Genomic DNA, 27843 nt, shown 5'->3' with positions numbered 1-27843 from the left:
ATATCAAATATTTATGCTGTAGAAAAGGAAGTTTCAAAAATAGATAATATTATATAATAGCATGCAGTTCTAAGTTAAAATACTAAACCAAAATGATTACATACATTTAAGGAATAAATACAAAATATATATTAGTCTTAGGAACATCCTTAAAATGATTACCATCACTTTTTTTTTTTTTGATTACTATCACTTTTGCCACAAAAAGTTTACTTACTAAGTTAATAGCAACATCAATATCACACTTCTGTGGGAACAGATGACCTATAAATCCAATCAAACTTGACTTCATATTCTTTGAAATGCAAAATCTACTTTCCCAAAGAAAGAGTGTTAGCAGTGGGGGATTTATTTCATGGACAGCACACCAAAGTCTCTTTTACTAAGAATGTGCATGAACACTGATAGGAATAAGGGTAATGATTATTAGAATTGTATCAATAATGATATTATTGACATTAATAGGATGTTGTAGATAAAAATTATATTGGTGGCTAATCAGTTTTTGGTTTTGTTGACAAACGTAGTCCTGATATTGAGAGAAGATTCTGAGAAACTGTTCATGCAGACTCTCCTTTCTCTGTTTCAGAGGCTCTGCTCCATCAGCCCTGCAAAGAGCCCCACAGAGAAAATATTCACATAACTTGAGAGCTGCATGGTATATTTTAAATAGTGTATGATATCTATGTTCAATAGTTTTCCTAATTTTGAAAGTAACTTAAACTTTACAGAAACCTTGGAAGAAACAGATTATTAGTGAGATATGTTATTTCTTAATACATATCTTATTTTCTTAATAAATCTCACTAATAATTTCACTACCTAGAGAGAGTCATCAGTAATATCTCACTAAATTTCTATTCAGTCTTCATATATATATTTCAGATACTCTTTTGTAGATTGCTTTTTTTGCCACCCAATATGGTATTATAAGCATTTACTGATTAAAATTTTTTTTTTTTGAGGCGGAGTCTCGCTCTGTCGCCCGGACTGGAGTGCAGTGGCTGGATCTCAGCTCACTGCAAGCTCCGCCTCCCGGGTTTACGCCATTCTCCTGCCTCAGCCTCCCGAGTAGCTGGGACTACAGGCGCCTGCCACCTCGCCCAGCTAGTTTTTTTTGTATTTTTAGTAGAGACGGGGTTTCACCGTGTTAGCCAGGATGGTCTCGATCTCCTGACCTCATGATCCGCCCGTCTCGGCCTCCCAAAGTGCTGGGATTACAGGCTTGAGCCACTGCGCCCGGCCTGATTAAAATTTTTAAGACATAATTTTTAAAGTTGGATATTTTAGATGATATGTTGCAATTTTTACACACATTATGTATATCATTTGCTTGTTTTCAGTTTTCCATTAGCATAAAATAATGTGGTGATACATATTTTTCTTCATTGTTGATAATTTTCTGAGATAAAATGCCAGGTGGAAATACTGAGTCAAAATATGGGGATCATGATTTAGGTTCCTGCAAGATCTGCAGAACCAATTTACTCATCCACCAAAGTATATGCAATGCACCCTATCTCACTGCACTGTTATTGATGCTATCATTAAAAATAGATAAATATTTGCCAAAATATACTCAAAAAGGTATTTTATTGTTGCTTAACTGTGATTTTGAAGTGATTTGATTATTGGCAAGTTTGGATATTTTTATAGGTTCAAAAGATATTTGTTTTTGATCTTCTATGAATTGTCTGTTTATACCTTATATGTATATCTTATGTGAATCTGGAAATTACATTTAACTCTAGAGTATCTTTTATCAGATCATGAAAAGTTATCTGAGTTTTACAAAGAAAATAAAACTAGAGTATCTTGGTCATCTCCAAATAGTAATCTTTGAATGAATGAGTGGCACATCACATTATGTGACTGTACAATGCATTTATAATATCCTTATAGAAATACTGCATTTGTTTAAATATCACTTCTAATTAATTTAGCCAATGGATCTTACCTTTTTTTCAAGTACAGTGTAAGTGCTTTCCATTCCACCACCAATGTGCTCAAAAACATGGCAATGAAATAACCAGGTTCCAGCATCTCTTGGATACATTTTTACAGTTCGATAGACCCCAGGAGGAAGGTCATAAACGTCAGATCGATACACTCCCCAATCCTTCACAAGGAGATTAAACACCATTATGTGGCTTCTAAAAGATGTCACTTTACCACTTGCTATAATTCCCAAATTCTGATATACCTAATTAGGTGATAATTAGAAAGCATTAGGTGCTGGGCTGGGCATGGTGGCTTATGTCTGTAATCCATCACTTGGGAAGCTGGGGTGGCAGGGGAGGATGATTTGAGCTCAGGAGTTCAAGACCAGCCTGAGCAACATAGCAAGCTCCTCATCTCTAAAAAAATATATATTTAAAAAATTAGCCAGGCGGTGGTGCGTGCCCATAGTCCCAGCTACCTGGGAAGCTGAGGTGGAAGGATTGCTTGAGCCCAGTTCAAGGCTGCAGTAAACTATGATCATGCCACTGCACTCCAGTATTCCAGCCTGGGTGACAGAGCAAGATGCCATCTGAAAAGGAAAAAGAAAGGGAAGGGGAAGGGAAGGGAGTGGAGGGCAAGAGAAGGGAGTGGAAGCCAAGAGAAGGGAGGGGAGGGGAGAGAAAGGAAGAGAAAAGGGAAAGCAAAGGAAAGGAAGGGAAGGGAAGGGAAGGGAAGGGTTAAGCTATTAAAGCTATTTTGTTCTCTTCTCTGAGTACACTTGAGGCTTTGGAGAAGTAAGTCCCAGAACATTCCAGTGTTAGGTAGAACGCAAAGAAAATGTTTCACTCTACAAGGGTACCTGTAACTAGTACTGGTGTTAGAAACTTGCCAATGTCTCACACCACTGAGCACTCTAGATTTCAGAGAACTTCTAGTCTCAAATCCCAAAGGTTCTAACTGACATATTTCTAACTCAAGATGTTATGTAGGTGTGACATAACATGTTGATGTGACGGATTGTCATTTCTTGAGATGCAGCTAATCAGAAAAACTCATTGTTACAGGAAAGAGAAGGGGAAAGGGAGGAGAAGGGAAGAGGAGCTCCCTTGGCATCTGCAACCAAGTCTGCCTTCTGGAGATTGGAGCTGAGGGCTGAGGGCTGAGGGATGAGGGCACTTTTTAGCTAATTTCTCTCCTAAGCAGAGAACCCAATGTTTAGGAAACTATCTCTGTAGGCTGCTTAGAGTTTTAGAGATGAAGTCCTAGGCCCTAGTCCAGATGGATTGGAAGAGACTAAAAGGAAGGTGAATTGCTCTACAAAATAAAATGGGAAGTATCTGGAGGATGGTGGTAGGGGTGGGTTGGGGAATTGCAGCTCAAGAATTCTGAATAATTTGAGGAGAGAAGGGATGCCAGAGAGTCTAGAGAGGAAAAATGTGATAAAAACAAGTCCTGAGGGTGAGCGTGAAAGGCAAATGAGCTAGAGGCTCACAGTGATGCTGGTGAAAGGGTAATTGGGGGTGGGGCATCTAATGTCAAATGGTAAGTGCTTTCATTATGTAGCACGAAAAAAAACTTCATTTATCCCCACTCTTTCACTAAAAGTCTGTGACTCACGATGACCTTGATTTTGTGGTTGCTTAAGAGTACCAAAGGAAATGGGATGTGCTCCATGTTTGGAATTGCACACAGATATGAAAAAATACCAGCCAAGGAGTTGAGAGGCAAGGGAGATGAGCAGAAGCAGGAAGTTAGAGTTGGGGTGAATAGAAGACATTTAAGCTCTCAAGACTCCCTGCAGATATCAGAAGGCAGACAGGAGGAAGACTGAACTGTTTCTTACTGGACTTACTGGATGCAGAGTTGGAGCTCAAGCCATGGTTACTTAGGAACATTAATTTTGCAACTAAAGTGAAAATAATACAGATGACTTAGGATACACTTTTTGGATATCAGAAAAATGTAGAGAACAGTATGAAAAAAAAAATTTAACTACAAATTGACAATGTCCAAAGCACCAGTAAATGGGGAAAATATACCTAGAGCCCTGGCACCCAAGAAGACTGTAGCTTTAGGGAACAAGCTGTGACTGGCTGGCTTGTCCCAGAACTCGGTTAGTAACCACAAAGGGCTGCTTCACTGCCCTGGGAGTTTCAGGGACTAGAGCCCAGTGTCTGCATAGATGTTGGTGTGATAGCATTCTGCCTCAAGGTGGGAGGCTAGATATATCCTGCAATGGGTTTAGAGTGAGTGGTTAAAGTTGAGAGCCAGTGATACTAGGCTCTGTGGTATAAATAGGATTATACTTAAGGGAGGTAGTTTTGTGAAGCACTAAAGAGTTCAGACTCTAGAGTGAGAGCCAGGGTTTACATCCAACTTCTATCACTTCCTGCTTGTAGGAAAGTTCCTTATTTTGTTAATGCTTCATATAATTTCCCTGCAATTGTCCCTGAAAAGCAATTCTGATTTCCTTTCAGCTCCATGCAACACTTAGCATGGTTCTAGGCATGTTAGAGGCATTTGCTGGACTGAACTATTATATTTGACAAAATCAGATAATCTGTAAAACATGATGACCAGATTTTAAATATCTCTTTTGGCCCAATTTTTTTTTTTTTTTTTTTTTTTGACAGCATCTCACTCTATTGCCCAGGCTAGAGTGCAGCAGCATGATCTTGGCTCACTGCAACCTCCACCTCCTGGGTTCAAGTGATTCTCCTGCCTCAGCCTCCCAAGTAGCTGGTACTACAGGCACCTGCCACCATGCCCGACTAATTTTTTTAGTATTTTTAGTAGAGATGGGGTTTCACTGTGTTAGCCAGGATGGTCTCAATATCCTGACCTTGTGATCTGCCCACCTTGGCCTCCCAAAGTGCTGGGATTACAGGCGTGAGCCACCACACCCGGCCCTCTTTTGGCCCAATTTTAAAAGTCTTTAATATAAACACTTATGAAATGAGTAATCCTAATATGTAGGCTTTTGCTTTTAAAAAACTGGGGAGTGTAGATGAAAGTGTAGTGAGTTCATGGTGATTAGATTTGGGTAATAGGGGTTTGTTACATTATTCTGTTTATTATATAAAATTCTCCATAATAAAGAGTTTTTATGCCAAAAATAAATTTGAGAGGAATAAATTTGTTCATTAAATGGTGGGAAATAAAGCAGCACACCAATAAGGCTTGGTGCAAACCAAGAGGTGCTTGCTTATCTAATTTATTTGTACAATAGACACTGCATTAAAGAAGCTATTAACATGATACATAGGGAATTCAGGAAAGCTTTACCTGAAACTTTTATCTGTGTGGAAAATGTGAACTGTACTAATGCCTAGTGGTTGGATTAAATGTCTAAGGTGTGAAACACAGAGAATATAATTGATCCTAAATTATACATTAATGTTTATATAAGGAATTAGGATGAAGAAATAAAAAGCTCTTTAAGTAAACATTAATGAATGATACGAACTTGGAAACTGAAAGAGGAAGGATAAAATTTAAAATACTTATCATAAAGAAATGATGAGTCAAAAGTGGCCATGATAACAATTGTAAAGAAGTATGGGGGAGGGGCCAAGATGGCCGATTAGAAGCAGCTGTGGTCTGCAGCACTCGTGGAGAGGAATGAAAGAAGCAAGTGAATTCAGCAACTTCAACTGAAATATTCAGGTTCTTGCACTGGGACTGACTAGGCAAACCACTCGGATCCATGGAGAATGAAGAAAAGCAGGGTGTGGTGATAGCCCTTTGGCTCCATGCCATGTGGGAGTGGCATGGAGCCAAAGGAACTCCCAACCCCAGCTAAAGAAAGTGGTAAGTGGTTGTGTGACACCACCCAGGAAACCATGCTTCTCCCATGGATCTTTGCAACCTGAGGATTAGGAGATCCCCTCATGAGCCCATGCCACCAGGGCCTTGGCCCCATACACAAAACTGTATGGACTCAGCAGAGCAGCCATGGAGTCACACACAGAGACCCAGAAGTTTTATATACTCCGGCCCCAGGAATCCTGGCAAGTCAGGAGATCCATCCATACATTCCCCTAGAAAGGGGGCTGAATCCAAGGAGCCAAGCAGCATTGTTCTGCAAGCCCCAATTCCATGGCACCTCACAAGTTAAGACCCACTGGCTTGGAATTCCAGGCAGCCAATGGCAACAGGTTGGAAATTGCCTGGGACAGCACAGAATTCCTAGGGGGAAGGACAACCACCATCTCTGTGGTTCAGTCAACTCAGCTGTTTCAGCCTGCCAACTCTGGAAAGCCCAGGCAATCCGGATGAGGAGGGGTCTCCTACAACATAGCACAGTCACTGTGCCAGATCATGCATGGCCAAACTGCTTCTTTAAGTGGAACCCTGATCCATTCCTCCTACTGGGCGAGGCCTCCCTGCAGGGGTTTCAGCAACTGGTTTCAGCCAGGGTTATACAGACAGAACTCTGACCTCTCCCTGAGACAGAACTCCCAGGGAAATGGGCAGCTGCCATCTCTGCAGTTCAGTTGACTCAGCCATTCCACCCTGCTGGCTCTGAAGAGTCCAGGAAGGGTCCCCAGCAATGCAGCACTCCTGCCCTACCAAAAAGCAGCCAGACTGCTGCTTTAAGCAAGTCCCTGAACCTGTTCCTCATGACTGGGCAAGACCTCCCAACAGGGGTCTCCAGACACCTCCTACAAGAGCATTCGGGCCAGCAACAGGTTAGTATCCCTCTGGGATGGAGCTTCCAGAGGAAGTATCAGGCTGCCATCTTTGCTGTTTTGCAGTCTTCACTGTTGATACCTCCAGGTACAGGAAAAACCAAGACAACTAGGGTCTGGAGCAGACTCCCAGCAAACCACAGCAGCCCTATGGAAAAGTGGCCTGTTAAAAATAAACAAAGAGAACAAAGAGAAAACAACAACAACACGAGACCCCTTAAAAGCCTCATTCGACGGTCAGCAACCTCAAAGATCAAAGGTAAATAAGCCCACAAAGATGAGAAAAAATCAACGTGAAGATGCTAAACACTCAAAAAGCCAGAGTGCCTCTTCTACTCCAAATGACCACAACACCTCTCCAAAAAGGGCACAGAACTGGACTGAGGCTCAGTTGGCCGAATTGACAAAAGTAGGCTTCAGAAGGTGGGTAATAACAAACTTCACTGAGCTAAAGGTCCATCTTGTAACCCAATGCAAAGAAACTAAGAATCATGATAAAATAATACTGGAGCTGATAAACAGAATAGCCAGTTTAGAGAGGAACATAACTGACCTGATGGAGCTGAAAAACAACACGAGAACTTCACAATGCAATCACAAGTAACAATAGTACAATAGACCAAATGGAGGAAAGAATCTCAGAGCTTGAAGAGTATCTTTCTGAAATAAGACAGGCAGACAAGAAGAGAGAAAAAAGAATAAAAAAGAATGAATAAAACTTTTGAGAAATATGGGATTATATAAAAAGACTGAACCTATGACTGATTGGAGTACCTGAAAGAGATGGGGAGAATGGAACCAAATTGGAAAACATTCTTCAGGCTATCATACAGAACTTCCCCAACCTAGTAAGACAGGCCAAGTTTCAAATTCTGGAAATACAGAGAACCCCAGTAAGATACTCCATGAGAAGATCAACCCAACACACAAAATCATCAAATTCTCCAAGATTGAAATGAAAGAAAAAATGTTAAGGGCAGCCAGAGAGAAAGGCCAGGACACCTACAAAGGGAAGCCCATCAGACTAACAGTGGACTTCTCAGTGGAAACCCTATAAGCCAGAAGAGATAGGGGGCCAATATTCAACATTCTTAAAGAAAAGAATTTCCAACCCAGAATTTCATATCTGGCCAAACTAAGCTTCTTCATAAGTGAAGGAAAAATAAGATTCTTTTCAGACAAGCAAATACAGAAGGAACTTGTCACCACCACCCTGCTTTGCAAGAGCTCCAGAAGGAAGCATTAAATATGGAAAGACAAAACCATTACCAGCCACTATAAAACCACAGTGAAGTACAGAGACCAGTGACACTATGAAGCAACCATATAGTGGTTTATGAAGCAGCCACATAAACAAGTCTGCAAAATAACCAGCTAGCATTATGATGACAGGATCAAATTCACACACTAATCTTAAATGTAAATGGGCTGAATGGCCCAGTTAAGAGACACAGACTAGCAAGCTGGATAAAAAACCAAGACCCATCTGTATGCTGTCTTCAAGAGACCCATCTCACATGCAGTGACACCCATAGGCTTGAGATAAAATGATGGAGGAAAATTTAGCAAGCAAATGGAAAACAGAAAAAAGCAATCCTAGTTTCTGACAAAACAGACTTTAAACCAACAAAAATAAAACAAGACAAAGAAGGGGATTACATAATGGTAAAAGGTTCAATTCAACAAGAAGCACTAACTATCCTAAATATATATGTGCCCAATACAGAGCACCCAGATTCATCATGCAAGTTCTCAGAGACCTACAAAAAGACTTAGACTTCCACACAATAATAGTGGAAGACTTTAACACCCCCTCCTAACAATATTAGACAGACCATCAAGACAGAAACTTAACAAAGATATTCAGAACCTGAACTCAGCTCTGGATCAAGCAGACCTGACAGATATCTACAGAACTCTCCACACAAAAACAAAAGAATATACATTCTTCTCATCACCACATGGTACTTAACTCTAAAATTGATCACATAATCAGAAGTAAAACACTCCTTAGCAAATGCAAAAATAATTAAAACCACAAGAGTCACTCAGACCACAGCATGATCAAATTAGAGATCCATTTTAAGAAATTCATTCCAAACCAGTCGGGCATGGTGGCTCATGCCTGTAATCCCAGCACTTTGGGAGGCCAAGGTGGGCAGATCATGAGATCAGGAGATCGAGACCATCCTGGCTAACACAGTGAAACCCCGTCTCTACTAAAAATACAAAAAAATTAGACAGGCGTAGTGGCAGGCACCTGTAGTCCCAGCTGTTCAGGAGGCTGAGGCAGGAGAATGGCATGAACCTGAGAGGCAGAGCTTGCAGTGAGCCGAGATCATGCCACTGCACTCCAGCCTGGGTGACAGAGCGAGACTTCATCTCAAAAAAAAAAAAAAAAAAAAAAAGTACCAGACTCTTGTAAGTTCATTCTCTCCTGGATCAGGAAAAGACCTGGAAAGGGAAGAGGATTCTCTGCAGAATGCAGATTTTCCCCATAACAGTTAGATTTGCAGGGATGTTTCAAAAAATGTCAAAGAAATATATTTTGGGGTAAAATACTTTGATTTCCTAATTTAGGGCCTGCTAACTGTCATGTTGGTATCTTATTACTACAAAGAGTCTGTTCTTTCAGTCTTAAGGTCTTCATTTTAATGTTAATGCTGGTCAGCTAAGAATGAATTCCAAAGGGTGGAGAGTATAATGAGGCATATCCAACCCTCACTTCCCATCATGGCCTGAATTAGTTCTTCAGGTTAACTTAGGAATGCACTTGGTCTAGAGGATACTTAGAATTTCATTCAATTTTTCAATTGTTTGGAGGGCTTAGAATTTTATTTTTGGTTTACAGTGAGGATTGGTCACCAGAAAGACCAGGACAGGATTAGAGGATTGGGACTTTCAGCCGCATCCCCTAACCTCTGAGGAGGGAAGAGAGGCTGAAGGTTAAGTTAATCACCAATGGGCAATCATCTAATCAATCATGCCTATGTAATGAAGCCTCCATAAAAACCCAAATGGACAGAGAGGCTCCAGATAGCCAAACATGTGGTTCCTGGAGGGTTGCTTGCCTGGAGAGGGGATAGACGTTCCATGTGCTCCTCCCATACCCTACCCTAGCATCTCTTCACCTGGTATTCATTAATACACTTTCTAATATCCTTTTTGATAAACCAGTAAATGCAAGCGAGTATTTCCCTTCATTCTGTAAGTCATTCTAGGGAATTAATTGAATTCAAGGATGGGTCATAGGAATCCCAATTTATAGCCTGCTGCACAGAAGCATATGAAAACAACCTGGAGCTTATGATTGGCATTGGAAGTGGGGGCAGCCTTGTAGAACTGAGCTCTCAACCTGTGGGATCTGACGCTGTATCCAGGTAGATAGTGTCAAAATTGAATTGGAGGACACCTAGCTGGTGTCCAATGCAGAACTGATTGATTGGTTGCAGAGGGAGAGAAATCTCCACACACTTATTTGTGACCAGAGATCAAAGAAGTCTTCTGTGTAACTGATTTTGAGTGAGAGAGAACAGGAAAATCACTTTGATATGGTTTTTATTCCTATATTCTCAGAATCACCTTAATCAAGTTCTTAAACTTAGCCTCAGCAATATGAGGACCTATTGCCATCATGTACCTCTTGATGCGATGCATGGGGAGCATACAACATCACCTTTGTGGTGTTCTTGGCAAATTTGTTAAACATGGATCCAATCATGAGGAAACTATCAGGCCAATGCAGAATATGGAACATTCTACAAAACAACTGGCCTGGACCCTTCAAAAATGAAATGTTATGAGGGAGGAATTTTCTTAAAAGGCAAGGGGATCTCTTCAGATTTTAGGAACGGTATGGCAATGGCAACCAAATGCTATGTATGCATCTTGATCAGGTCCTAGATTTTAAAAACAAACAAACAAAAAACAGCTATACGGAACATTTTTAGGACAACTTGGGATATTTGAATGGATTGTGCATTAGACTATATTATTGAATTAATGTTAATTTGGGGGTGTGATCATTTTATTGTAGTTGGGGTGGAGACTGTCCTTATTCTTAGGGATGATTCAGTATTTAGGGGTAAAGAGTCATAAGGTTTGCAACGTACTTTGAATTGCATTCAGAAAAAAACATAGAAGAGAAAGCTAATGTGGCAAAATGCATATGAGCATTCAGAGTATTTTTCTTTATGTTACTGAGGGCATAAAAAAAATTTTTTAAGTTGGGATAGAAAGTGAAAAACTAGAAATGACTATAAAAGTCTTATTTATCTATTAACTAACAATAGATTAGAGTGAGAATCTCTTTCTTTGGTCGTCATTTCATTCTTTGGTCAGCATTTATCAAGTGTCCATGGGATATAAAGAGCTAAATTATAATTATTTTCTTGTACCTGATATAGATGATATGGATCAAATTTCTGACTTGGTCATTTTCTTTCCAGCCCTGTTATCCATACTACCCCATAACTGGTTTACAAGGCCTCACAGTATACGGACCCGTCAAAGGCTCTTACCTTGTATTCATAGCTATGGCCATGAAAGTGAACTGTGTGCACATCAGCTTCATTTCCCATGCCAATCAGATACCAATTCACTACATCCCCAACGTGAAATGTTAGACCTTGGTTATTTCCAAACAGTCTTCCATTAATTGCTGTGAGTGGCAGGGAAAGGCACAGTTTATTATATTCAACAAGGATTTAAAATAATGTGGGCTTTAAAAAAATAACCACTTAAGAAAGCATAATCATCCTTATAGAAAATATCATGGATGTTTTCAGAAGCAATGGGGATCTTAAACCCAGCCTGAGGAAGCTGTTAAATGTGACCAAGACATCCATTCATGGATGTGTCTAATTCTAAGGAGTTTATTTTGCCCAAGGAAATGAGGCACTGACTTTGTGTTAACACAATCGGGTTGAATTTGACTATTTCACAGCTAAGCATACTTATATTGGTGAATTGTGTATTTAAAATTATCACAAGAGACTTAGAATATCAGGAATGGCCAAGCATGGTGGCTCATGCTTTTAATCTTAGCACTTTGGGAGGCTGAGGCAAGAGGATCACTTGAGTTCAGGAGTTCAAGAACAGCCTGGGCAACATAGCGAGACCCTGTCTCCATAAAAGACAAAGAAAAATATTAAGAGCATGCATTCTTATTTAACTGTCCTAAGTCAAACCTCTGTGATCTGCCACTTGTATGTCTGGAATGGCCATTTGTGAGGTCTGGGCCCCCTCTTATCCTCTATAGGTGTGGTCTCCAAAGGGTAATATAAATAAAATATGAAGATTATATATACACACATACACACACACACACATACACACACACACTCATACATACACACACATACACACACACATATCCTCTTTTACATTGCTATTTTGTGTGCATCTTTAAAATCTATAAAATGCATTGGTACAGTGGTGCAAGTATATAATCTATAACTAATATATCTATGGAGGCTAAACTCTAATGGTTTCAGCTGATGGAGGGATGTAATAGAAGAAACTAGAAGACACTGCTCTAGACTAGTACTCTTCACACTTTAGTGTGAATATGGCCTGGGGATTTTGTTAAAATTCAGATTCTGACTTAGGTCTGTGAAGCCTGAAATTCTGTATTTCTAGCAAGCTCCCAAATGATGCTCATGCTGCTGGTCCTTGGGCCATGTACTTGGAGTACAAGTGCCCAGACGAGTGCCAGAGTTATTCCTAAAATCTATCCCCACCAATCCCTAGCTCAGTATACTTGGTGCTTTAGTACAGTGGTTCTCTACAGGAAGTGATTTTGTTCCGCAGGAGACATTTGGCAATGCCTAGAAATATTTTTGGTTGTCATAACTTGTGGGGAGATGCTACTGGCATCTAGTAGGTGGAGGATATAGATGCTGATAAACATCTACAATGCACTGGATAACTCCATACAACAAAGAGTTATTTAACCTAAAAGGTCAGGAAGTTAAGAAACTCTGGTTTAGATTAAGTCTAAATTCTTAACAAGGTGTTTGAGGTCTTCCACAATTCTGTTGGCTCTTTCTTCCCAAGTGCTATGTGACTTAGATCACATTCTTCCATCTACCCAGAATGTCATTTCCCTCCTTTTCTAAGTGGACAGACTCCTATGCAACCTTAAAAAATCAACTTGAATGTCTCTTCCCTATCATGAAGCCTTTCCAAATCTTCCAAATAAGGATTTAAAGCACTGCACTGTGTTTAAATTCCCATGACAGCATCCCACCCCGCGTCATACTCCTTGGATTGTCGCAAGTCTGGCGTCCCTTAGACTGTAAACAACATGAGGGCAGATGACCCATATTATGGGCCTTTGTATCTCTTTAGGGCCTTGCAAGGTGTTTTGTGCCCTCTATGACACTTATTAAAAAGACTATTGGTAAAATGGATGTCACCCTTGAATTAACTTTAAATTTACATATATTTCTAAAAAAGAAAAAAGAAACCTTAGAAGTGGGAAATTACTATATTTGAATTTGCCTTAGTTAAGGATCTTTTACCCAGTCATATCTCTGAGCCCCCTCAGCTGAGCAGCTGAAGACCAGAAGTTTCCCTGGCTAAGAAAGTAAGTGAGATTGTTTATGTGCTTTCTATTGGAATAATTGTCTTGTTACTGTGATTCTAGATGGGGGGAGGTCATCTAGGTGTACCTAGATGCATCTAGTCACAGTCAACCTATAAAATAACTTTGGCTGATGAGCATGAAGTTTTCAAAACTTCTGCCTGTGAAGGTAATGTGATGGAAGGGTGGGTGGGGCCATGTTCACTTCGGTTTGCTCCAAGCCCCACCTCTCCCTGTGTTCATCCACGCAAAATACTTAGAAAATTATGATAGTAAGGCCTTCCTGAAATGACAGCTGATGTTCCTGGTTTTACATTGTCTGCATAGCTCTAGAAAGCATGAGCATTTGCTGTGCTGGCTAAGTCAGTAGTCTGTGGCATATGGGCAAGGCCCAACACACTGCCTCTGTTACTGCAGCCCATGAGCTAAGATTGGTTTTAAAATTTCTAAATTGTTGAGAAAAAAGGTAAATAATATTATTTCTTGACATGGTATATGAGATAAAAATTTCAGCATCCATAAATGAAGTTTTTGGCTCTCAGTCACTTTCATTTGCTTTCCCATTGTCTATGACTACTTTCGTTCTACAGTGGCAGAGTAGAGTATGGCTTATGACAGAGACCATGTGGCCTGCAAGCCTAACTTCTTTACTATCTGGCCCTTGCAGAAAAAATTTGCCGATCCCTGGTCTACATGATCTATACCAGACCTATGTAGTTGAATTCTATAAACTGTGCTGAGTGAGGCCCTTTCATCTGTTTCATTTGTGCAGAGCAACCTGTGTGTTACCATTGGTGAGTCAGTGAGTGAATGTTACCATGCATGCGGTTGCTGAGTTGAAAAGTATCATCTTCCTTGTCCACTTTGTTTGGCTCTGAAGCATAGGTGTTGATATTGTCTTCAAAGTACCAGGATTCATTCTCATCGAAAACCATGAAGTGAAGAACACGGTGAACTATGTTGGGGTTGATGTCTTTGCGGCATACAATCAGAGGGCCTACCAGTCCACTGTAAAGGTCCTGAGGAGGCAAAGCAAGATCATTCACTGTGGCCCCAACTAACATTTTCCCTCACAAAATAAAAGAAGTAGATTCAAGTTTTAGTTTTTAATGAGGTCAGATCCTGGGTTTTTAATTATCAGGATTCTGAGATTTAGGAACAAAATGTTTGACGTGCTCAATGCTTGATTGAAGAAAAATTGTAACCTCATTCATTAGAGTTGAAGTCTAAAGAGAACAACAGACCTCTGAAAGGGATTTTAGATACATTTTTCAGTGGATTTAGCTCTATTTTTGACATTTTAATAAAAAAAGAATTTTGGTTTTAATTAGAATTCCTGGCATTGAAGTTGGTTGGCAGGAAGTCTAAAGGAGTTAGTCCTTTCACCTTTGTGCTTTTGCCCCTGCAGCAACTTTTAGTTGAGAGTCTTCATTTTGTTTTTGAATTAAATCTCTGTGTAGATTCTTGTTTCAGGCAGAGTGGGCCAAGATAAGAGTTCAAACAGAACACTTGCACTGTTTTTTTTTTAGTGCAAACAAACTTGAACCCTATAGTTGAGGGTTTTAAATATAAACACACACATACACCCCCTACACACACACACACACAATATGTATATATTCATTTCTTATTAATCATAGAATTATACCATTCTTCATTTATTATTACTATTGTTACTATTATTATTATTGTTTAGAGACCGAGTCTTGCTGTGTTACCTAGGCAATAGTGTGACCATAGCTCAGCATAATCTTGAACTCCTGGACTCAAGCGATCCTCCTATCTCAGCCTCCCATTGATAGGACTACAGCACATGCCACTGCGCCTGGCTAATTTTAAAACTTTTTGTATAGACATCAGCCACCACATCCAACTGAATTTTAAAATTCTTTACAGTATGTTGTTTTCTGTAATTCAAATACTATTCAGTGGAACAAAGTATAGTCTATTATTGTATAATTAGTTATATTTTTCAGTTCACAGTGAGATTATGCAAAGAATTATAAACTTAAGTAATCATAATGTAATAATTTATTTTGCTTTTGAAAAATGCAAACCCATGTAGGAATAAAAGCTGAACAGTAGTTAAGTTACTTAATGGAAAGTTTACACAGAACTAAGATTTTTAAGAACAATGATAAACACCTTCTTTCTTCCATTATAATTTCTAGGAGGAGATAGGATAAGAACTCTTATTTGATTTAAACTTTACCTTAGCCACAGATACAGTTGAATAGTAAAACCAAGGTATGCATTCAAAGTCCAGTGAGGTAGGACCAGTTCTATCAGGTATCTGCCAATTATATATTTGAATCTCTCCTGAAATAGACAAATGAAGTGTATTTAAATAGAGCTTTTAAAATCAGACTTCTTTATGGAGAACCAGACGATGAGCAAACACTAAAGCTATAAAAATAGTAGGCAGCATAGTCCTAGCTTTCACTTCTGGTTTCACTTCTTGCTTTCTGATCTTAGTCAATGTGGCAATTACTCAATGTGACAAAGCCTTGAATCCCAGTTCTGAACCTTCCAATGTGTGGATCACATGTACCTCCTCCCTGCCCTCAAGGCTGTGCATATTAGTCCCGTTGGATCTTAATTCTATATTCTTGCAGTAAAATTCTTTTGCTCCCTCCCTACCATAATCCTGTGTCTCCCACTTCCAAAGCTCCATGGGAGTTATAGTCCTGTGACATTAACCAACCCTACCCCCAGCTCCCAAATCTGTAACAATCTACTTAGCACTAACCCTTGCCTTCCAGTACACCACACAATGCCTGGCATATAGCAGGTAGAGTAGTCAGAAGTGTTTGTGGAATGCATGTAGTAGATCCTTTCCTAACTAATCAGAACAGAGGGCTGACTTGCAAACTCCCTTAATACAAGACTCAACAGACCATAAGACTGTTTTTAAAAACAAAAAGAAATATTTCGCCCACCATCAAAGTCTATCATCAGTCCCTCTGCTTTACAAATCTTTTCTTTCTGAATTTGGCTTTCATTGATACTCTTAATTTCCAAAACTACTTGTTTTGGTGAGCAACTATAGTGGACATTCTGATGCCACCCCTAGATCCGCAATCAAGAATGAAGAACATTTCACTCCAGCAGGTGTAGCCCGCTTTAGAGAGAGACTTGGCTGAAGAAAGCCACCTCGCTCAAGATTGCATCTAATGACTGCTGCAGGGACATAACAGCCCAGCTCTCTCACTCCAGCTTAGGACAGCTGAGGGTCACCCTATCTTCAGAGCGAGGTTGGCTGTGACTTCTGTTGAGGCTGCATCTCTGTTCAACCTCACTCCTTGTCCAATCCTACTCATTTCTCACTTTCCATATTAGCTGATTCCAAGAGCACTATCTACACACAAATCCTCATATCAGAGTCTGCTTAATGGGCATTTTTTATTAAAAAATATTAATGTTCTTCTGAGTTATTTATGTTGAATGGCATGCTGTGTAGCAGTGATTCCATTTCATGGAAATGTTAATATATGGGGTCCATCATTTCCTCTTATTGGCTCAATCCTCCCCTACTTTCTCACATGTTGCATCTTGTACTCAACTCCTACTTTAGCACCTTAGTTGGAGAGATTAAATATAGTATAAGACTACCTGGCAGCTGGACAGGTAAAGAGGTGGAAGGGAGGGTGGATCTAGAGGATAAATTGATACACTGGGGAGGTGGTCCCTGAAGACCAAACCTTCACTTCACAGTTTTGCTCATGGTGCCCCAATCTGGAAGTAAACTTGACTTGCAGAAGGAACTTCCCCGCCAAATGTTTCTTCAGGCCCATCTTACTAGTCCACTGGTCTCTCTCATCTGGAACTGCACCCATATATTTAAAAGAACATTAGCCTCGTAGTCCTGCATAAAAGCTTTGGGGATTTTTTTTTCTCCCAGAGTAATTACCTGGCTGAGTTGGAACAACAGTGGAATTATTTGTTTTCACTCCATGAGCATGAATAGAATACGGTCTTGAGGCTTTATTTTTAAAGATAATTTGAATTTTTTGACCAGGGTTGAGCAATATTAATGGACCTAGAGAATATAAAAAGGAATATGTCTGGATAATTGTTATTTATTTTAAATTATGAGTCATCTGTCTTCTTAAGTATTTACACAGTGACTTATTCTTATCCTTTTACTTAACATGTAGCCAAATGAAATAAAAACATTTAACAAGTAGATCACTGCTGATTTATGAGACATGATTCTTGCCTGAAATTTTTAAGTCATTTAGATTTTATGAGTTTTTGTTTTGTTTTGTTTTGTTTTTGCCAGAAAACTTATTTTAATGAACATCGGTTTATGCCTAGGAAAACATACAATTTAAAGATGAAACCCTTTCTTTTCTTTCTTGACCAATCTCAAATTTCAAGGCTTTTATTCTCTTGCTCCTTATTCTACTGGAGGATTGCAAGGCACTGCAAGGCCTGTTTATTGACCCAAAGTGATTTTCTCTCTTACAGACTAAAAACCTTCATCTTACTCTCTCTCCCTTTCATCCTAAGCCAAGAACTACAGGTATAAAATTAATTTTAAATCTTCTTTCTATTTGGAAGCAGATTAAATCAGTGGCTCTGAAAACTTCTGAAACACAGGTGGTTTTGAGATGAGATAAGCAGCAAGAACTCTGCAAACCTGTGCTACAGTTACTAAAATTAGAGCCCTGAAGATGCCTGCTGGAGGCTAAATGCTAGCTAAAGACAGGGCCTCTTTGCTCCCTGTGACCATTTCACCTCCCCAAACAATACGCATGTTTTTTCTTTTTAATAAGTGTTTTCCTTTTTGCATACATAATAATAGAACCTTGAGGGTCAGATTGCATTATTTATCTTCATGCATTTAGCCAGAATCCTAGAGAAAACAAACATCCTGTGGTTACTAAAGATAGGAGCCCACTCAAAAGCAGCAGCAACAGGATAGCATAGGCTTCCCTCCAAAGAGGCTTCCCTCCAGGGCTCACAAAGCGACAAGCTCTAGAGGCTCACAGAGAGCCAAGAGGAGCAAAAGTTCCTCTTCATCAGCATGTAAATCCATCTCCTCAGAGTCCCACATCATAAAATAACCTCTAACATACACATAGATATTAAGACTGAAACAGGAGTTGGTCGTGTGGAAATGTCGCATGTGGGCACCTGGGGTGACTCAGAGGTTTCCTAGTTGATCTATCAAGGGTGGAAGAAAGAGTTGTAATTTCCTCACTCAGACAGAAAACACTTAAATTTACATAAAGAAGTTCCTTTCCTCACTATACTAGGGTCCCCTGGACTTTGTTTTAATTTTATTGAAATGATCCCTAAATGCTACTTCTAAACTCCTTTCTAGAATTTTTTAATTCTGAGAGCAAGAATCCAGGTAATCTGACACTGAGCACATTACTTTTCCACATTCTCCTTATTTTTTAGGAAACAACACTTGAATCATTTTTTTCCCCAGTGAAAATGCCTATCAGCAAACAAATTAGAATTACAGGAACTTTCCTCTTTCAAAGTAGAGGTTGACAACGGCCTCCATGCGTACAACAATTTCTAATGGCTGAAGACAAGAAAAACTCAAAAACCAATCTTATGGTATATCAATACCTAGTATATCGAGATGTTTTTCATCTTCATTCCTTTTTGTTTGATTTGTGAACGTGTCATCATCATATTGACGATATAAGACTTTCTTGTATTTGGACCCAAGAAGTGTTCCACTTTTATCCACAAACATGCTCGTTTGGCTTTAAGAAAATAAAAGCAAAAACAAAAAAAAACCCCACAAAGTTAGTTAATTTAGCCATTAATTTAGACAAAGAACTCATATGGAAGAACTTCTTATATCTGGAAGCGGTTTTACCTAGAACTGTAAGTCATCTTTTTAAAAAATATATTAATTCTAGCAAGACAGTTATTCACTCTACATTTTAAAGCATATTTTCTGGATAAAATTTAGTTTTTATAAATAGTAAGAGAAAAACCAGAAAAAGAAATCAAATTGTACAAAAAGAGAAAAACGGGTGTCTTTAATTTGAAGTTCTCAGAAGAACAGAGGTAGAAGAAAATGAAGACAAAAGAAAAACCTGACAGATTGTAAATACTGAAAGTAGCTGAAGTTATGTTACTGTTCCTGTGGTGAGATCAGACAGTAACATACGTCCAGGAAGGATGCAAGAAGTGAAAAGACAGGCAGGAAGAAATAAAACCCATAAGTAAGTTATATAGACATTTAGAAAGATCTGAAGCCCTTTGCAATTGAATATGTCACACGCACACATACACACACACACAAATTTTGAAGTGATTTATAATTGAGAATATCCTAAACACACAAATATCATACCCATATACCTGTTATGCACACAAACACCATAACAAACACAAGTAAATATACCACACCCACCCACCATACCAAACACAAATAAATACAACACACACACAGACACAGACACACACAGACAGACTGAAAGGAAAGAGAGGAAGACTCAGAAAGAACCCTTAGAACCCTTCCCATTTAGAGACTGGAGCTATCACCATACTTCTCTCTTTGTAAGTGGTGGAGTTCATTCTCCCACTTTCTGCTAGGAGAATAATCCCATTCCATTTCCTCGGCTGCAATGTAAATAATTTTCTCCTCCTGGTATTGTGTTTGATCATGGTTTGGCTTCCCACATTGCCTCACATGATATTTATGTTTCATACCTCCTAGATTGTGTTTTATTGTTATGCAAACCAAATCAAAAGTTCCTACAGATGAATAAGAAAGGAATGGTTAAAGCTTTGCCTTCAGATTTCTTTCCTCCGTAAAATTATTCATAAGCTGCAACCCTCAAAAGAAGTATAGTAAAATCATTCATTCATTCTTTCATTAGTTCAACAAATATTTATTGATCACCTTCTTTGTGTCAGATGTATTTCTAGGCATTCAGGAAACATCAGAGAACAAAATAGTTAAAAATTCTTGCTCTCAGAGTTCATATTGCAAGGTGTTGTGGAGACAGACAAGAAACATGTTAAGCAACTTGTATGTATGCTGGAAGGTGGTAAGAGCTATGATTAAAGAAAAAAAGGAAAACAGCGTAAGGAGGACTGAGAATTCTGGATGTTGGGAAGGGCTCAAGACAGCAGTGAGCAATATCATGGGTAAGCAGGGTAGGCCTTGATGAGAGGGTGATATCTGGGCAAAAGTTTATAAGAGATGAGGTGGGTCTGAAGGAAAAGTATAAAAGTGTGTTCTCTCTAGGCAGAAGAAACAGGTAGCAAAGGCCCCAGGCCAGGAGACTGGTGTGTATGAAGACCACCCAAGAGGCCAGTGTGTCTGGAGGGAGGGAGCAAGGGTGAAAGTACTAGTGAGCGGAGGGCCAGGTCGTGGAGCCCTTGTGGGCCACTGAATACATGATAGCTTTCACTGAGTGAAATGGAGAGCCACTGTGGGATTTTAAGTTAATGAAGGGTATAAGGACACTCTAGCAGCTGTGCTGAGAATAGACTGGCGTGTACAATGGTGGAAGAAACGGAATCTGTTGAGAGGCTATCAAAAATAATCGATGAGAGATGATGGCTTTGATCAGAGTGGTAGGTAGCAGAGGAGGGAGTGAAAAAAGTTGAATACATTAAAAATACATTAAAAATCCAAAACAATGACAAAAACGAAAACAAACCACCATAACAAAAAAACTCTAGCCTGATTCCGACCAGAACATTCCACCTGAATTCCAGTTTTCTTTCTTTTACCTTGGTAATTTTAGGCCCACCACGTGCTGACACTTCTTCTTGATGAATGTTCTTTTCAACTCTACATATTTCTGTTGTTGCTGTGACTTTTGTGGAGAGTAAGGTTTAAGAAGATGTACAAGGAAGCAAAACCTTCAGACTCAGAGGGTTTGAGAAAAAGAATTTGTTTAAAACGAAATAATCCCTGTACAAGCTCTAGCACCATGTTTGACATATAGTGTACATGTCTCCACTTGTTTGCTACAGTTGATATGCCTTGGAAAAGAGAATAAGACAAGGTAGTTTTTAAATCCAGAAAAACACCTGCAGGGGAGAGGAGAGGAAGGACTGGGGCAGGAAAAAGAAATAACTTGTCCCTGAATGAGCATGGAGGTGCATCTCTAACAAAGAGGAGGGAAAAAAGCACCAGAGAAAGATCTCTCTCTCTTTTTTTTTTTTTTTTTTTGAGACTGAGTCTTGCTCTGTTGACCAGGGTGGAGTGCAGTGGTGCGATCTCTCACTGTAAGCTCCACCTCCTGGGTCACACCATTCTCCTGCCTCAGCCTCCCAACTAACTGGGACTACAGGTGCCCGCCACTACACCCAGCTAAGTTTTTTGTATTTTTAGTAGAGATGAGGTTTCACCGTGTTAGGCAGGATGGTCTCGATCTCCTGACCTCATGATCCACCTGTCTCAGCCTCCCAAAGTGCTGGGATTACAGGCGTGAGCCACCGCGCCCGGCCAAAGATCTCTTTCTTTTCCCCTCCAATTACTCTGAATCACAAATTTTGCTTGTTTGAAAAGTAAAATTTTAAATGTTGAAATGAAGAAAATGTAGTCAAATGAATATCTGGCATCACAAAGAGTCAAGATACCAATTCATGGTATTTACACAGTAGTTTATCATATAGCCAGGTTTTGGTTGGTATCAGTTATTTTTGACCAAGATAGATGGATTTTGGGGGGACAAGTATAAAGGACAAGGGCTGATCTACTGGATTAAAGAAGGAACTCACATTTATTGAAAGTCTAACATATGCCAGGCACTTTACTATACTTTACCTATCTCATTGATCACTGTCTATTCCTTTTTGCAAATTACAAGTTTTTACAATTCCTGTTTTACAAATGAGAAAATGAGGTTCAGAAAGAAGGCTGGTTTCCTTTGATCCCCACACAGTTCTTTGATACGGGGTGCCTTCTTAAAAAAAAAATGTTGCCAGCAAGGATCAACCTCACTGAAGCTAAAACATTGATCTAGAGAGCAAAGCAAATAAGGAGTATAGAAAGAGGAAGGCACAAGGCAGCAGGGTAAGGTCGAAGCAGGAGGAAGGTCTGGGAAACAAATGGACCGAAGAGTAAGAAATGTAGAAGATAACAGAATGAAAATGAGTTTAAAGGGTTTAAAACATCTGCATTATGTTTGAAGAGCATTGGGATGGTTTAAAGCCTAAAGGACTAGGAAGAGGACCTGAAAAAACTGAGGGGATTTATGTGTACAGGAAAATGTGACACTAAGGCTCTTATAAATGAAATGGAGCAGGGCAAAGGTTTCTCAAGCATTGTTTGTATCAGTTCAATGTTTTTTTCCTGTACAGAATATTCAGTGCATATAAAGATAGTGCTTCTGCATATTTTAATGTTTCAGGCTGAATGAAAAGACCCACTGCTCACCTATAGAATCAGGTGTCATCAAAAGCGTCTGAGAAGTATGAGGAAACACAGGTATTGTGTCCTTTCTTGCTCCTAAAGAAGTGAAGGTATTTCCTGAAAAATATATCCCGTGTAAATCTTCCACTGATCCTACACTAAAAACGTGCCACAAAACGTTGTCTCCTAAGCACATATCCAATCCAGGCAGATTTCCATACATGTATCCATTTATGGCTGCAAGGCATTTGTAACAAAGGAAAGAGTATTTAATGTACTGGTACTTGATATCTTTTGAAACCCAACAAAACATTAATCATGAAGCAGCTCATTTATGTAAAAAAAGCAAAGCAATTTTTTCAACTTTCCTCTCTTCTATTGTTATTTAATCACTTCATGGGGGCTAAAACTGACATTATAGAATTAGAGAATGACAGAATTCCATGATACTCTCACTGCGTCATTCCAGTCAAGCCCTTCCTTTTAGAGTTGAGGAAACCAAGGCCAGAGAAGTAGTTACTTGTCCAATGTCATATGGCTAATAAACGAAAATGTTAAGACCAAAGTCCATGTCTCCAGATTCTGGATCAATCCTTTTCCCACTGCACTGTACAGTCTTCAAAAACCAGCAACCAACCAACCAGCCACCTACCAACCCACCCAACCAGCTCAGCAAACACCCTACTCCACCCACTCTTCGAATTTGGCAATAGAGAAGTATGTGACTTTTAACATATAGCTATAGATAAAATATATTGCACCAAAAAGGTGTTGGTAAATATTTGCTAAGTTAAATTCAAAATAATCACCCTAGTAGACAATATTCTTCTTAGGAAATGATATTTACTTATTATGTGTATATTTATTTATTTTTTGAGATGGAGTTTTGCTCTTGTTACCCAGGCTGGAGGGCAATGGCACGATCTCAGCTCACTGCAACCTCTGCTTCCTGGGTTCAAGTGATTGTCCTGCCTCAGCCTCCCAAGTAGCTGGGATTACAGGCATGCGCCACCTCTCCCGGCTAATTTTTGTATTTTTAGTAGAGACGGGGTTTCACCATGTTGGCCAGGCTTGTATCAAACTCCTGACCTCAGGTGATCCACCCACCTCGGCCTCTCAAAGTGCTGGGATTACAGGTGTCAGCCACCGCACCTGACTGGGAAATGATATTTAAAGGAAACATAAGTGTATTAGCCGACCGTTGTGGGGAAAACCTAAGTCGGTTTTAATCCATAGTTCTTTAGGCAAAATAAAATTCAGTGTTTAATGCATTTATCTTGTAAGTTAAATTGTTTCTTACAGTACATCTTATTTGAGGCTTGGAAGTCTGGATCCTCTTTATCTATGTTTTCAGGCTCTGTGATAAATGTTCTGATATTTTCCTCCAAGAGATCACTTTCATTTTCATCAAATATTGTGGCAAGTAGGTAAAACTCTTTGTCTACTCCTTTCTGTGGAAGAGAATAGAAAAAGGAATAGACATGAAGTATAGACAGTCCACATTCAAATCTAGCCAAATGGTTGATCTACATACAGTGTTTCCCATACAAGGAGATTGTGTACTTGTGAAAAATTTGATCAATGGACTTCCTGATTTTGGATAGTCCACAGAAAGGCACAAGTCCCAGTGAATGAATTATCACAGAACTAAGAAGTTGGGAGAAATCTCTATGACTTTTTTAATATAAAGTGTTTACTCCAGAGATTCCTATATCTAAACTTCATAAACTAAACCATAAGATATTTATAGTGGCTTTTAACACAATGTACTCTATGGAAAGTAAGTTGAATAAATAGTTTTCAATTCTAGAAAGTCTGAATTTTTAGGGCTTTTGAACAAATTTAATATAAACATATTACTAGATTAAATGTAAAAATTATATGTGTTATAAGAATGATGACACCATAAATATGACTCATTATATAGATAAATATAAATATATATTTATAATTTTGAATAAGATATACATTGTTATATATGTATGGATTTATAAAGCTTTGTTACCTATACTTTTTATATAAATGTAGAAAAGAACTAGATATTAGTTCACTTCTGAGTGAGAAAAAAGGGAAACTCATTTAATTAACATTTATTGAGCACCTATTATATGCCCAAGAGGAGCTGTGGCTATTATTAAAAAATTAATAAAATCTTGTGTATACTTTCTAGAAACTTTCTAGAAAATCTTGTGTATACTTCCACTAGAAACAGCCTAGTGGAAGAAACAGGCCAATGAAAACAATTGCATGGATAAATATTCTAAGAGAAACACACCTAAGGGACTATGGTAACCTGCAGGAGCTTCAATTAACTTTAGTCAGGGAACATTGTCCAAAGGAAGGTACTCTCAGTCTGAGTTTCAAAAATGTCTCCCACTTTTGGCAGATAAAACAGTGAGGAAAGGCCATTCCAGATGGAGAGAAGAGGGGAAAATCAGAGATGTCAAATAACCTTCCTTACTCAGGGCCTAAGGAGCGAATTCCACCATAATGCAGACTTCTACTTTGCCATTTAGAAGAAGCGAATTCTGCAGTGTAGGGGTGGGAGAGGACATAAATCTGAAGGAATTGTCAGGATCTGATGTGTTGGCTTCTGAGTCAACAAACTGTGGGGAGATTTTTGTTTCAGGGAGTGCTATAACCAGATTCCTTAGGGAGGGATGTGGACTAGCTGTACTAAAGCAAGGTTAGAGTGGAGACAGAAGTTAAGAATGAAAGGCCACTGCACTCCAGTCCCGGCGACAGAGCGAGACTCCGCCTCAAAAAAAAAAAAAAAAAAAAAAAACAAAAAAAAAAAGAATGAAAGGAATTCAGAAAGAGATGATAGTGCCTAAAATAATGCAGAGGTATTGGAGACTTAGTGATAAATGTGTACCTGAGACAGAAGGAGTTGTTGATGAAAGTCCAAGGTTTAGTGATATTATTAACTAAGGGATAGAACACAGGAAGAAAAGAGGCTGATTTAGGAAAGGGAGGGGTGGTACACGTCTGCTCAAAAGGATGAGATGTCTGTGGGACATGCCAGGGTGCATGTTTATTGGGCAGAACCAGGTATTTAGTTGAGGAAAGAATAGACTTGGGAGACATCAGTACACAGAAGTTGAAGCTGCGGATTCCTCTGGCCCTGAGACATTGTCATTCCTCTGCAGTTCTGTCTCAGGCACCTGTCACCAAGGGTTACCTGGCCATATGCCTCAGGACTCACCTGTTGGCCATCCTCTCCAAGACTTCCATTTCTACATACAAGGAGAGGCCCCAGAAGGCCACTGTTGATGTTTCTTTTCCCATTTACTGAAGAGTAATAGAACCAGGTCAAGCAGATGGGATCTGTGGAGGTGGGACCCACATCTTTTGGAACTTCCCATGTATAGACAAATGTTGTGCCAGGATTTACATGTGAAGAGGGTGGAGGGGTACCTAACAAGAGATAAACATTTATAGAATATAACCTAAAACCATAAGTACACTAGTCTAGACTGTGAGATCTCTGAGAGCAAGAACAGATCTTTCTCTTTGGGTGACAGTTGAATAGGAACTAAAGTAATAACTCTGCCACAATAAGTATGCAGAGCTGTTACACTGTGACAGGTAGGCTGCACAATAGGAGTTATATTTCTTGCTGGCATTATATGGCGGTATGGCTCACTTGGACCTCCCTTGAGCTCTACTTACTTTCTCCAGGTGTTTTGTAGAATGAACCCTCTTTGCTCTTGTTGTAAAGGAGTCCATGAGGCTGAATGCTGAGTGGTAGGGAAGCATTGTTATAGAAAGTGATTTTGATGGTCTGTCCCACCTCTGCCTTAATAACAGGGCCTAGAAACCAACAGAGTTAGTAGTTATCCTTTGTTTTCATAAAGTTAATTAATTGTCAAGTTGTGTTACTTGAGTAAAGTTCTTTTAGGAAGAAATTAAAGGGATGATGCCATGAACCCAGAAATGGGTGCAACTGCAAGAAGACTAGATGATTCAAGGTCTTATAAAGTCACTTTGAATCAAAGATATTAGATATTAGATGAAGATTAGTCTCTTTGGATTTATAGGAACAAAGAATGTAGTTAAAATCACGGTGGGCTGGGCTCGGTGGCTCACGCTTGTAATCCCAGCAATTTGGAAGGCCGAGATGGGTGTATGGCTTGAGCCCAGGAGTTCGAGACCAGCCTGGGCAACATGTTGAAACCCGGTCTCTACAAAAATTACAAAAATTAGCTGGGTGTGGTGATGTGTGTCTGTGGTCCCAGCTACTTGGGAGGCTGAAGGACGAGAATTGCTTGAATCTGAGAGGAGAGATTGCAGTGAACTGAGATTGTGCCATTGCACTCCAACCTGGGCAAAAGAGTGAGACCCTGTCTCAAAAAAAACAAAACAAAAGCATCACAAAAATTAGCTGAGTATGATGGTGTGTTCCTGTAGTCCCAGCTATTCCAGAGGCTGAGATGAGAGGATCATTTGAGCCTGAGAGGCAAAGGTTGCAGTAAACAGAGGTCACACCACTGCACTCCACCCTGGGCAACAGAGCAAGACTGTCTCAAATAAAATAAAATAAAGTCATTGGGTGAATTGATGTATTATTTTCATAAGGCTATCATATTATTGCTAAACTCTCTAACTGGGTTGATGAATACTATTTTGATTGCAGAATATTTATAAATAATGTTTATAACCCCACAAGCTATGAATAGAATTTTACCAAGGATTCCAAGGTGTTCTTCTCTTGCCTTCTGTGTTTGGAAGGAAGCATCTGTGTATTCACGGTAAACGAGTTTTTTGTAAGTTCCTCCAATTCTGATTGGACTTCGTTCAAAAAATAACTGGGATTTACTGTGCAGAGAAGGTAGATACACAAAGAACTTTTATATTTACAGTTATCATGTGAAAAGGTAGAAAGACTCCAAACACGTCTGTTTAAAATATTTGTAATTTATTTCTGATTATAAAAGTAATGCATGCTCATTACCTAAAATTTGAAAAAGAAAGAAAAATACAACAAAGAAAACAGAAATCTCTGTAATCCCATCTATATATTACCATAGTCAATATTTTATGTAAATATCCTTTCAGTCTTTTGTCTATGCACATATATATAATGATCTATATGTATTTACCTAGTTATTTGTCTGCAAACTTTCTTTTGGAATAAAAATTAAAAAGATATGATATCTGACTTTTTTTCAGGCAGGCAATAACAAATATTGCTATTAAAACAATTATTTGCAGAGATGCTATAATATTAAAAAGATAGATGTTATTATTTTTTAAATTATTGTAATAAAAAGGAGGCT

General features: G+C 39.1%; 1 protein-coding gene across 1 annotated transcript in view; it reads right to left on the bottom strand.

Moving 5' to 3' along the window:
* Positions 1–27843, bottom strand: part of LOC117078741 (ceruloplasmin-like) — a 47820-nt gene that overhangs the window by 2081 nt on the left and 17896 nt on the right. The window contains exons 7-18 of the mRNA XM_033202157.1: positions 27252–27382; positions 26237–26377; positions 25770–25981; positions 23865–24015; positions 22589–22801; positions 19740–19947; positions 18805–18944; positions 17129–17257; positions 15431–15537; positions 14036–14237; positions 11153–11292; positions 1958–2119 (exon numbers count right to left, since the gene is read on the bottom strand). Coding sequence (XP_033058048.1) covers positions 1958–2119; positions 11153–11292; positions 14036–14237; positions 15431–15537; positions 17129–17257; positions 18805–18944; positions 19740–19947; positions 22589–22801; positions 23865–24015; positions 25770–25981; positions 26237–26377; positions 27252–27382 — 1936 coding nt within the window. The remainder of the gene's footprint in view (positions 1–1957; positions 2120–11152; positions 11293–14035; positions 14238–15430; positions 15538–17128; positions 17258–18804; positions 18945–19739; positions 19948–22588; positions 22802–23864; positions 24016–25769; positions 25982–26236; positions 26378–27251; positions 27383–27843) is intronic.

The sequence above is a fragment of the Trachypithecus francoisi genome, unplaced genomic scaffold (assembly GCF_009764315.1).
Source record: "Trachypithecus francoisi isolate TF-2019V2 unplaced genomic scaffold, Tfra_2.0 Lachesis_group0, whole genome shotgun sequence".
NCBI classification, from domain to species: Eukaryota; Metazoa; Chordata; class Mammalia; order Primates; family Cercopithecidae; genus Trachypithecus; species Trachypithecus francoisi.
This window is presented reverse-complemented; position numbering and strand designations above follow the sequence as displayed.